This window comes from Arvicola amphibius, chromosome 1 (genome assembly GCF_903992535.2).
Source record: "Arvicola amphibius chromosome 1, mArvAmp1.2, whole genome shotgun sequence".
Lineage (NCBI taxonomy): Eukaryota > Metazoa > Chordata > Mammalia > Rodentia > Cricetidae > Arvicola > Arvicola amphibius.
In genome coordinates this window covers 11,852,261-11,865,555 of record NC_052047.1, presented here as the reverse complement: position 1 = coordinate 11,865,555, position 13,295 = coordinate 11,852,261, and the positions used below count along the sequence as shown (strand labels likewise).

At 39.5% G+C, this 13,295-nt stretch overlaps 1 protein-coding gene across 1 annotated transcript in view; it reads left to right on the top strand.

Moving 5' to 3' along the window:
• Positions 1-9,123, top strand: part of Mrpl1 (mitochondrial ribosomal protein L1) — a 65,680-nt gene extending 56,557 nt beyond the window's left edge. The window contains exons 8-9 of the mRNA XM_038317707.1: positions 7,707-7,788; positions 8,990-9,123. Of these exons, the coding sequence (XP_038173635.1) occupies positions 7,707-7,788; positions 8,990-9,096 (189 nt within the window). The 3' untranslated portion in view covers positions 9,097-9,123. The remainder of the gene's footprint in view (positions 1-7,706; positions 7,789-8,989) is intronic.
• The last annotated feature ends 4,172 nt before the right edge of the window (positions 9,124-13,295 follow it).

The following is a 13,295-nucleotide window of genomic DNA, read 5'->3' as shown; positions in this document are numbered from 1 at the left end:
TCTCTGGGATTGTCATTTGTGGGCTGGTTTTCTTTGCTTTATGCTTAAAAACCACCTATGAGTGAGTACATATGATAATTGTCTTTCTGGGTCTGGGTTACCTCACTCAAAATGATGTTTTCTAGCTCCATCCATTCTCCAGCAAAATTCAAGATGTCATTATTTTTTTCTGCTGTGTAGAACTCCATTGTTTAAATGTACCACATTTTCCATATTCATTCTTAGTTCAAGGGGCATTTAGGTTGTTTCCAGGTTCTGGCTATGACAAACAATGCTGCTATGAACATAGTTGAGCACATGTCCTTGTGGCATAATTGAGCATCCTTTGGATATATACCCAAAAGTGGTATTACTGGGTCTTGAGGAAGGTTGTTTCCTAATTTTCTGAGAAATTACTACAGTGACATCCAAAGGGGCTGTACCAGCTTGCATTCCCACCAGCAATGCAGGAGTGTTCCCTTTTCCCCACAATGTCTCCAGCATAAGTTGTCATCAGTGTTTTTGATCTTGGCCATTCTTAGAGGTGTAAGATGGAATCTCAGAGTTGTTTTGATTTGCATTTCTCTGATGACTAAGGATGTTGAACATTTCCTTAAGTGTCTTTCAGCCATTTTAGATTCCTCTGTTGAGAGTTCTCTGTTTAGGTCTGTACTCCATTTTTTTTTATTTGATTATGTGATCTTTTGATGTCCAATTTCTTGAGTTCTTTGTATATTTTAGAGATCAGACCTCTGTCTAATGTGGGGTTAGTGAAGATCTTTTCCCATTCTGTAGGCTGTTGTTTTGTCTTGTTGACCATGTCCTTTGCTTTACAGAAGCTTTTAGGTTTCAGGAGGTCCCATTTATTAATTGTTTCTCTCAGTGTCTGTGCTGCTGGGGTTCTATTTAAGAAGTGGTTCCCTGTGCCAATGCATTCAAGTGTACTTCCCACTTCCTCTTCTATAAGGTTCAATGTGGCTGGCTTTATGTCAAGATCTTTGATCCATTTGGACTTGAGTTTTGTGCATGATGATAGATATGGGTCTATTTTCATTTTTCTACATGTTGATATCCAGTTATGCCAGCACCACTTGTTAAATATGCTTTCTTTTTTCCATTTGATATTTTTTGCTTCTTTATCAGGTGTTCGAAGATGTATGGATTGATATCCGGGTCTTCTGTTCCATTGGTCCTCCTGTCTGTTCTTGTGCCAATACCAGGCTGTTTTCAGTACTATAGCTCTGTGGTAGAGTTTGAAGTCAGGGATTGTGATGCCTCCAGAAGTTCTTTTATTGTACAGGATTGTTTTGACTATCCTGAGTTTTTTGCTTTTCCAAATGAAGTTGAGTACCGTTCCTTTGAGGTCTTTGAAGAATTTTGCTGGGATTTTGCTGGGCATTGTTCTAAAGTTTTCAAATGTTCTGTTAATTCACTGGTGTGGGATTTTTCCAGCTTCTTTATGTATACATTTAGTGCTATGAACTTTCCTCTTAACACTGCTTTCATTGTTTCTCATAAATTTGGGTATGTTGTGTGTCATTTTCATTGAATTTTAGGAAGTCTTTAATTTCTCCCTTTATTTCTTCATTGACCCATTGATGATTCAGGTGAGCATTGTTTAATTTCTATGTGTTTGTGGGCTTTCTGGAATTAGTATTATTATTGACTTCTAATTTTAAAGCATGATAAGCTGACAAGATACAATGGGGGTTATTCCAATTTTTTGTATTTATTGAGGTTTGTTTTGTTACTAAGTATGTGTTCAATTTTTGGGAAGGTTCCATGAGGTGCTGAGAAGAAATATATTCTTTTCTGTTTGGATGGAATATTCTATAGACGTCTGTTAAGACCATTTGAGTTATAACATCTCTTCGTTCCCTTATTTCTCTGTTCATTTTTTGTCTGATTGACCTGTCCAGTGGTGAGAGGGGAGTGTTGAAGTCTCCCACTATTAGTGTGTAGGGTTTAATGCATGGTTTAAGCTTTAGAAGCATTTCTTTTACATATGAGGGTGCCCTGGGCCTATATGTTTAGTATTGAGATTTCCTCTTGATGGATTTTTCCTCTGACTAATATGAAATGTCCTTATTTGTCTCTTTTGATTGATTTTAGTTTGAAGTCTATTTTGTTAGATATTAGGATAGCTATACCTGCTTGTTTCTTAGGTCCTTTTGATTGGGATATTTTTTCCCAACCCTTTACTCTGAGATGATATCTGTCTTTGAGGATGATATGTGTTTCTTTTATGCAGAAGAAGGATGGATTCTATTTTCATATCCAATCTGTTAGCCTGTGCCTTTTTTATAGGTTTGTTGAGTCCATTTATATTAAGGGATATTAATGACCAGTGATTACTGTCTCCTGTTAATTTAGTTTTCATCGTTGGTGATGTTAATTTGTGCATTTTCCCCTTTGGGATTTGCTGCTATGAGATCATCAATTGTCTGTGTTTTTGTTGGTGTAGCCAACTTTTTTGGTGTTCTGTAAGCTTCTTGTATCTTCATAGGCATATCTGTCTTTAGGTTGGGCAAGTTTTCTTCTATGATTTTGTTAAATATGTTTTCTGTGCTTTTGAGTTGAACTTATCCTTCTTATACCTATTATTCTTAGGTTTGGCTTTTTCATGGTGTCTCATATTCTCTGGATATTTTGGGTTAAGCTTTTGTTAGGTTTAATGTTTTCTTTGACTCATGAGTCTATTTCCTCTATTGTATCTTCAGCGCTTGAGGTTCTCTCTTCCATCTCTTATATTCTGCTGTTCATGCTTGCATTTGTGGTTCCTGATTGTTTTCTCATGATTTCTGTTTCTATAATTCCCTTGGCGTGTGTTTTCTTTATTGTCTCTATTTCAGTTTTCAAGTCTTGAATAGTTTCTTTAATATGTCTGATTGCTTTTTCTTGGTTTTCTTTAAGAGATTTGCTGATGTCTTCCAATTTTTTGTTTGTCTTTTCCACCATTTCTTTGAGGGAATTTCTTATTTCTTCTTTAAGAGTTTCAAACATTCTCCTGAAGTTATTTTTTAGGTAATTTTCTTCTGCTTCATCTATATTTGGTTGTTCATGTCTTACTTTTGTAGGGTCTTTAGGTTTTACTGGTGTCGTGTTGCTCTTTGTGGTATTGAGTGTGTTCTTGCCTTTTCTACTCATCTTTTCCTCTAATAGGTATGGTTGGGGCTGTCTGATTCTGTTGATTACCTTCTAGATGCCAGAGAGTCCAAAGCTCAGATGATTGTTCCTCATGGTACAGTCAGTGCCACAGTTCTAGTTACTTTATCACTCCATATTCCGCTCCCTTGGAGTTTGCTGTCTCAGGCCTACTTTGGCCTAGGTTACTGGCTTTGACCTGTTTCTGTAATTCCTGGTCTGGATCTCCTCCTGCAGAGGTCCCTGGCTTGGAGTTGGTCCTGCAAAGGTCTCTGGCTCTGGTCTACTCCCTCGGAGTTCCCAACCTTGGGTGCTCCCAATCCTGCAGAGGACCTGGCTCAGATATACTCCCTCAGAGGTCCCAGACTCACCCTAGCGTTTCTGGTTCCTGCCTATTCCCTTTGATGTCCCAGTCCAACGCCTGGACCCACAGAGGTCCTGCTCAGGCCTACTCCCTCTGAGGTCCCAGACTCATGCCTCGATCCACAGAGATCTCTGGTTCCTACCTACTCCCTCGGAGATCCCAGATTCATGCCCAGATTGGCAGAGGTCCTGGCTCAGGCCTAGTTCCTGGGTGGTCCTAAACTCACGCCCAGTCCCACAGGGTTCCTGGCTTAGGTCTACTTTCTTGTAGGTCCCAGATTCGCGTCTGGACCCTCAGCCGTCTCTGGCTCTGGCTCACTCGCTCAGTGGTTACCTCCCTGTACCTGTTCCGGTGGAGTTCACTGTCTTAGCTCTGCTCTGGACCAGGACACTGGCTCAGTCCTGGTCTGCCATTGTCCCGGGACTGGATTGGCTCCTGCTCCCATGGAGCTTCTCTGGTCATCTCTTAATGGTTAGAACTTCACATATCACAGGGTTTGCTCATCTTCTTCTGTGGGTCCCCAGTCTCCCCATGTGAGCTATCTGCACCCTTACCATCTTTTCTGGCTTCTGTTTCTACTTTGAACTGAGAGAGAAGATAGTAGGCAGCCTTAACTATTGGCATCTTTTTTTTTTCTTTTTTTTTTTTTCTTTTTTTTTTTTTTTTTTTTTTGGTTTTTCGAGACAGGGTTTCCCTGTAGTTTCTAGAGCCTGTCCTGGAACTAGCTCTTGTAGACCAGGCTGGCCTCGAACTCAGAGATCCGCCTGCCTCTGCCTCCCGAGTGCTGGGATTAAAGGCGTGCACCACCACCGCCCGGCTGGCATCTTTTTTTTTTTTTTAATGGAGCATATAAGACAATACATTTTCTATTTTTGTTTCCAAATTTGGGTCTTGTCATCAGTCATAAAGAACTTGTTTCAAATGCATGCATAAAATTTACAGCAGCTGTTGAAATTGTTGCTGGGAATTTTCCCTACTGTTATTTTTAAATTGAAATGCAATTCTTAGGGAAACAAAACATTTTGCCTCATCTGCACAGTAGACACATAATAAACTAAAAATCTATTGGATAGAAAACCCCATCTTCTTTTAAGGCACAAACAAGACCCTTTCGTGCTTGGAAGGAAGTAATTGTTCTTTTTGCTCTGTCACGTCTTAAGTATCTCTGAGCTCTGGTTTTGGTGCCATAGCCCAGCTCTCCCACCTGTCTTTGTAAAGAAAGTTTTGCTGGAACACAGATGTACTCGTTTAGGTATTGTTCTAGCTTCTGTTTTGCCCCAGCAGCCCTGAGCAGTTGTAACAGAGTCCATATGGCTTGCAAAGCCTTACACACCTACTATCTCATCATTTACAAAGAATGGATGCCAAGTCTTGTTTGTTATGTACTTCCTCCAGAATTTTTTCTAAGCAATGTGATTCATCTGCTTAGCAACATTGTCACTTTTTACTATTGGTAAGAGAAATCCTGAAGTCTTTGCAAACAGTATCAAACCACTATATTAATATCAAATTTTCTGTTTTGAAGATCACTTTTAAAAGTTTGGTTGGATTTACTTTGTAGAGCTTGCATAGTAATTTGGTTTGGTTTTTTTAAAATTGAAATTGGCATTCTAAAGCTAGAAAATATCACATGGAAATTCAGGTTACTACTAATTGTTGACAAATGAAGACTTGACACAGCACTGGTCCCACAGCCCTTGTTCTGAGTGTCAGTTAATGTCTTTAGTTGGCACACCTGTACTCAGGTGACACGTGTATCAGCACTTACCCCCTTTCCTCCTCAGTCCATTGTCACCTGATCCACATTATCACCAGTACCTCCTGGTGGTTCCTCTGCCTAGGCACCCATCCCTTTTATTCTTTGAAACATGGTCACACTGTATAGCCCAGGATGGTCTAGAATTTGCTATGTAGAACAGGCTGGCTCAAATTACTGATCTCGTTGCCTGAGCCTCCCCAGTGCTGGGATTATGTAATGTGCCTCCACACCTGATTGCCCATGCTCTTGCACATCTCAGTATTTAATTGTAAGTGCGTAATAATAAGAATAACAACCACTTCATAGAATTTTTAGGTGAAATTGTTGAGTCTTTCTATGGAGATGCTTAAAAACTTATCCCAAAGTAAGTTCCCATTAAATGGAGTTATGTCATTGATTATTGTTTTTACAGGTTTACTAAATGTTCTTTAGAGACATGCAGGTAGCCTTCCTATCTCCAGTTTAACTGTTCTATGTTCTGTAGCGACACACAAGTAGCCTTCCTTTCCCCTGTTTACACTGTTATGGGTGATGGGAAGTAAAAGCTCTCTGTTAAGCAACTATGGCTGCTCTGTCACCTATACTGAATTAATTAACACTTCTTCCCCGGTGAACTTCCCAAATTACAAAGAAAGAGCAGAGCAACATTAGCATATCCTGACCCTTTGTTTAGCTTGGCATCAGGTTGTCTCAAAAGGCTAGGTGACCACCTCCTGTGTGGCAGGTGCAAACTGGCCTGAAATTCTGGGCACCACACAATGTAGAAATATGGGCCTGTATAAGATGGTCCTATATAAAAGTGCATACTATTCACTAACAGTGCATTGTTCTTGTAAACGTGCATGCTATTCATCGACAGTGCATTGTTCTTATAAACGTGCATGCTATTCATCGACAGTGCATGTCTTGAGACAGTGAAACGGTTCTCTCATCAGTGATAATTTTTAGCTCTGGGACTTTGCTTTATAGACTCAAGTTTAAATAGACTGGAAATTGAATTAGCAAAATGGGGTGCCAAAGTTTCTATTTTATAGTGATTCACCTCAAAAACTAGAAATAGACGAGCCCTATAAGAGTGATTCCTATACAGTAGTGTAAATGTCACTTTGAAAAAACAATCTGTCTCTAGTTTGCTCACATCACACTCACATCTACTTAGGAGTATACAGTATTTAAAGTTCATTTATGTGTTTTGCTTTTTTAATTTTTATTTATATTTATCTATTTTTTATTCTCTGCAAAAGTATTACTGTGATCCATAGTCCTCCAAAATAGTCAGACAAACTTATGTTAGTCTAAGTGACACTGGCCCAGGGGTCCTGTTTCTTCAGTAGTCTTTCTTCTCTCTCTACCTTTCTCAGAAATCCCTGAAGACCTTGTGATGTAGGATTTCCCTCTATATGCTGTTAATATGTTTTATTGCCATTGGTTAATAAAGAAGCTGCTTTCGACCAGTGGTTTAAAAGAATATAGCCAGACTGAAAAGGATATATATAGAGAGAGTAGGCGGATTCAGAGGGAAGCCATGTAGCTATGGAAGGAGACAGCCAACCACTGACTCTGCCTACTCTATGTATCTTACCGGTAGGCCGCAAGCCTCCTGGTAAAATATAAAATAATAGAAATGGGCTAATTTAAGATACAAGAGCTAACCAATAAGAAGTGTGAGCTAATAGGCCTAGCAGTGTTGTAATAATACAGTTTCTGTGTGATTGTTTTGGGTCTGGGCAGCTGGGAAACAAACGAGCAGGCTCTGTCTACAACCCTGGAAGCAGAACTCTCATTGTGTGTGTGCGCTGATAGGCTTGTTTTCTTGAGCAAGTTTTCATGACTTTCAGACATGTTCATGAAAATACTTTGCTGATATGAAACAATCTACACTTCTCAAACGTGGTATCACATGTCTATAACTCTGGTACTGGGCAGACAAAGACAGGAGTACCCCAGAACTCAGTGGCCGGCCAGCCTAGCCAAACTGATGAACTTCAGGCTCATCAAGAGACCTTGTTTCAAAAAAAATATGGTGGAGTGCAATAGAGGAAGACACCCAATACCTAACTTCTGACTTCTACCCACGCATGTGCCACCTGCTGTCGCCCCCACATAAGTAAAAGAGAAATATTCTTAATTTGGGGATGAGTGATTGGTCTCTATATTTGGGGTATACTTTGGGGAAATTACTTGGAAATCACAGAACTTCAGATAGGAAAACTTAAATATAACTCACTAGGATATATTCTGTAAAATAACTCTTGACATATAAATATGTGAAGATGTATAAGTGCTTCTAAAAGAATTATAGGGTTCTTGTATTCTGTCTTTATAGGTTTCTTAGTAGGCCATTGCATTAAATAAGTACATAAAATACACCATCTAGAATATACACTGGTGCAGTTACCCAATTGTGATGATTCTTCACTTTCCCATTAGGAATGGTAAATATATATCTGTTTCTTTCAGTTGGATATGCCAAGTGATCAGTTAACTGCCAATCTTCAAGCGGTTATAAATGAAGTCTGTAGGCACAGACCACTAGATCTGGGTGAGTAGATGGGTGAGGGTAGACTTCCGTAAGCCCCAGTGGTACAATGCAGATGAAGAGTAAATGTGCAAGTATTATAGACACAGTACTTCCGGGGAGTAAATAAAATAAAATTTTTCTTTGCCAAAGGAGTCTTAATTACCTTATTCATGAAGCATAAGGTTTTAGAGAAGGACTTATTTATCAGTAATAAAAAAATATACTCCCCAAACCTTTGTAAATTTGCATATTATTTCCACTGTTAAATGTATTAAGGTTTAAAGGAGATTGATTGCTTTAAAATTACAATGGCATTAAATAGGAAAGATAGTGTAGTTGGAAACCAATTGTCCTTCCTAATCTTTATCTTATAACAGAAAGTAGGTCTTTTTGCCTCAGCAGGAGAGTCCTCTTATAAATGGGTGACTCTCGTGCCATGAGGAGAATCACTAACTTGGGCACTGTAGTAGCTAGAACACAAGATACTTCTGTTGTCTTTGGCATTGCTTGTGTTCCTTCCTCACACAACCCACACTGTGGGTGCCTGACGATGAGCTCCTCAAGCTCCAATGGCTGTCCCTGTGCAGTTCCCATGCTGGGAGTTTACAGGATCTAGTTATATAATGATGCTAATCAAAACGCTACTTTTGCCATCCTTGAGAATTAAGCACATTGGTGATGTGATTGACTATCTCATTTATTAATTCATCCAAAATATGGCCAAAGATACTGCATGAATACAGATTTTTATACTCCATAGGGAACTTTGATCTTGTGGGATAGCTAGAGAGTAATGGACAGTAAATGCTCTAAAAATTATTTTTCTCTTTTTGCCATTTTAGATGAAATCTCTTAACTTTGGGCTTAGGATAAGTTTTTTAATTTGTTGAGAATTGTACCAAGTGTTTGATACTCAGTTAACCATCTGTGCTGACTGCTTTAGATAAGTATGGAGAGTGTTTCCATCAGATGTTCACCCTGTTCCCTTCGCTGTTGGTGTTAACAAAAGTTAAATACTTGGTGAACATCTTCTGGAATAAAGGAATGACTACAAGTGAATGAGTCATCTCCAGGATGGCTCTAGTGCAGTGGCTTTGTTCAGGAGAGCAGCGCAGAACTTTCCAGGGGAGCATCTGAGCCCCAGAAGCTTCTCTAGGTGTGTGTGCATCTGATCCATGGGGTCTTAGTGGGAAAATCACATTGGTTCTTATCTTTGTTCTAGGTCCCTTTGTGGTGCGTGCCTTCCTTCGTAGTTCAACCAGTGAAGGTTTGCTGCTGAAGACTGATTCACTGTTGCCCAAAGAAGTTGAAACCAAAGAAGCTACCTAAAAGTGTTGTATTGGGAAATTATTGGTGGGGTGGGGTGGGGGGGACAACAGAGAAATCTATAAAACTATAATTTCTAGTTTGGCTCCTCATGGTTTCTTGATCAGTACATTTAGAAGTAAATTTTAACACTAATGTTTGTTTGTTTTTTTGTTTTTTTTTTTTTTACAGTTTCAATATAAAGAAATGTCAGTTTTTAAAAATTCTTTCACAGGGTATTTAAATTGTCCCCAAGAGAACAAACACATGGTTTTCCGATCTTCTTTCCCCGGCTCCTCTCTGGGGTGCTTTGTATCCATTAAACCTGGGATTTTTCTAATTTGGTTTGATTTGGTCTGATTTGGATTATCGTGTTGGCAGAGAGACTTGTTGGGATGTAGAAACTTTTCAACGACCTTTTTATGTGTTCTAAGATAGACTGAACTTACCACTACAGTTTCAAATGTTTAAAATATTGCATTAAAGTTTCTTGTACCCAAGCACTGATGTGAAAGCTAAAAGGAAGATGAGGAATGGGCTGTATACAGGGAAGTCATTTCCTAGTTGTCAGGTTCTGAAATCGACAGTTGATTATTTGAAATCCCCATTTACAAAGAAGACAGGTTTTTTGTTTTGTTTGGATTTGATTTTTTAAAAAGATTTATTTATTATGTATACAATGTTCTGGCTGCATGTGTGCCTACATGCCAGAAGAGGGCACCAGATCTCATTACAGATGGTTGTGAGCCACCATGTGGTTGCTAGGAATTGAATTCAGGACCTCTGGAAGGAAAGTCAGTGCTCTTAACCTCTCAGCCATCTCTCCAGCCCCCTGGATTTGATTTTTTATTCATGTGTCTGTGCACATGTGGGTGGGGGCATAGGTCAATAGCGGCTTCTTCCTCAGCAGCTCTGTATCTTATGTGTTGAGGCAGAGTCTCAGCCTGGAGTTCGCAGATTCATCAGGCTGGCCAGCAAGCTCAGGGACCCTCCTGTCTCCTCCTTCCCTGGGGATTGAATCTACATCCTCATGCTTGCACGGCAGGCGCTTTTCCAACTGAGCCGTCTCCCAAGCCACTTTGCAATTTTTCATCATGCTTGGGATTGGATGCAGGGCCTGTCTGTGTACACGCGGGGCAAACGTTCTACTCAGTCCGGAGCTGTTGTTGTTTCTTCGGTTTTCTGCTGGTTAATGGAGCTAATCTCAGTGTGGAAATATTTAGAGCACTGATGAACATGAAATCTCTCACAATCCTGCCACTCAGAGATAACCAGAATTAATCTATGAGTGACATTCCTTTGACATCTTCATTTGAGACAGAGAGGAAAAGAACACACACATACACACACATGCATACATGCTAGTGTGTTTAAGATTTATTTACCCTGCGTATGAGTAGTTTGCTTACATACATATATGTACACCATGTACCTGTGGTGGTCAGAGGTGGGCATCTGATTTCCTGGAACTGGAGTTACATATGGTTATGGGCTAGGAACTGAACCCAGGTCCTCTCCACAAGTTCTCTTAACTGCCGAGCCTTCTCTCTAGCCCCATGTAATAGATGCTGTTTGAAAATAATCATTTATTCTATTCAAATCACATGGAAAGTGAGTAACTTTTCCTCCCTTTATTGCAGCATTCCCACAATTGCTGGGCATTGAAATGGTTTCAAGGTCCTTCACCCATTGGTTTTTAAAAAATTAAGATTGTAAAGTTTTATAGTAAATATGGTGAATCCCAAACTTTAGTTTACATATAAATTACTTTGAAGGCTTACCAATTACAAATAGCTGGTCTTCACCTGGTAGTAGGAGATGGATCTCCGAATTGTGCATTTCTCATCAGCCAGTGGGATGTTGGGGACACTAGTGGGTACCAGTGCTGTCAGCCTGATTTAATAAAAAGGTCACCATCAGTTTATTCTAAAGTTGTGCAAGTGACCCTAACTAAAGTACCTGGTTGAAAGTCACTGTTGAATTTCACTAGCCAACCTATAAAAGACTGCAAAATATGTAGTATAAACCAGGATTTTAAATATTTTTATTTAATCCATATTTAATTTTATGTGTCTGGGTATTTTGTCTATATACCATGTATGCGCCTGCCAGAAGAGGGTGTCAAAGCCCTGGGAACTGGAGTTCTGAATAGTTGTGAACTATTGAGTGCTCCTAATGCCAGAGCCATCTCTCCAGCCCCAAGATACTTAAAGATTTAGATAGCAAAAACGTGCATGCCCTGAACTGAGAGCCGGAGAAGTTCCTAACTTTCTGGCTATTCTTCTCTATAAATAACTTAAATTCTATGCTAACCCTGTTGACCAGGAAGATGTCCAATAAGACAAACAAGAGCATGACAGGATGAGCACTTTCTGAACACCATCCTAGAGCGCACCTCTCAGGAAGTGACCGGCAGTCAAAGATGATGTAATATGAGGTTAATTAGCATGTAATACACAAGAGAAACAAACTTGATAACAAAACTAGACACTTTTAATTTTTATGTCAAGCAATCAACCTCAATGTCCAGTAGGTGGCGACAATAGCCTTTCATATAACTTCAATAGCTGTAGACTGCAGATGAAATAGCAAAGATAATCCTGCATAGTCCAGTTGGAGCTTTGTTTTAGAGTAAAAGTTTGTTTGTAATCTATTAGGGTCATGTTACAGAGGTTTATTAGGATGCCTAACGGGTATGTGTAAGTTTTCCTTTTGGTATATCCGTGTGTCTGGATATGCATGTACAAGTTCCCCCGGGGCCAGAAGACAGCACTGGATCCCTTGACACTGAGGTTACAGGTGGTTGTGACTGTCCAACATGGGCGCTTGGAACCAGACGTGGGCCGTTTGAAAGAACAAGAAGCCTTCTTAATCACAGCCTCTATGTTGGAGTTCGAAAGTTTGTTATTATAGAAAATTTCAGATGGGAAGGAAACAAAATAAGAAAACTGGACACCCACTGGCACATCAATCAGATTTGGCAACTCAACATTGTGTGCTTTCATCTGTACCTTTTACCTACCCCCTCCGTAATTCATGGCAAACCCAGTTATCATTCAACTTACCCTAAGAAGTTTAAAAAGTAGCTGAATTGTATTATAATTTTTATTTTCAAAACCTAGTTTTTTGTGTGTCAATCTAATCATTGGGAATCATACATATTTCTTTAATAATTATATTTTCCACATAATAATAGACAGAATCATCTAGTACTTGGAGCTGGGCTTAGAAACATAATTGGCCACAAAAAGGGATTTGTAAATGTTACTGTTTAAAAAAATAAGAACTTTGTATTTCCACTTTATTTTTCTTAGCTATAAAGTTGTGATTCTCATAAGAAATAGAAAATGTGTGAGCACTTTTATATCTAAACATATGCAAAGTGAGAGAAAATAATTCTTTTGGGGCCGAGATGCTCAGAGACACTTGTTGCACATGGCCTGACAACCATTTTTCAATCCTCAGAACTCACATAAAGGTGGAAGGAGAGAGACAGCTCTACCAACTTGTCCTCAAATACAACAAGCAGTGACAGAGAGAGAGAGAGAGAGAGAGAGAGAGAGAGAGAGAGAGAGAGAGAGAGAGAGAGAGAGAGAGGGAGGGAGGGAGGGAGGGAGGGAGGGAGGGAGAAGAGAAGAGGAGGGAGGGTCAGCAAACATATTTTAAAAAATAGAAGCACTTCAAATTTTGTCAAACAAAGGAAAGTTTGAAGAAAGATTTGGTGTTCTATAAATCCTAAGACAATTTAAATTTGTTCTGTTTCCTTTTTCCTTCTCCCTTGGTGAGGACACAATACATCCACAGATCACTGGGGAAACCAGGGATGTTAATCTTGCAGGAATATTTGCTCCCAGAAGATTTGGAGTAGATATTGATAAGGACCTGTGATCTTTTGCTATCTATAGAGGCAGACCTCATTCAAATCTTACAGTATGTTTATTCCAGACCCAATCCCTAGACCTTCATCTTCAGCTCCCAGTTAATAGAACTCATTTGTAAGAGGGAGATGTCACCTGGACTTTATAGCCTGTTGACCGCTATGCTATCTCAGTCAGAGATCACAGTAGATTCTAGGCCCTGAAGCTATGGGACCCACCACTCATGGTCACAGGTACTTCATAAACAAGCTTCTACATAGTCACACGGCAAGCTTTATTTAGCACCTGGAGATGATTATTGTCAGGAAACCTTTTTTCCAAATTCTATTGTGTTTAAATATGCCT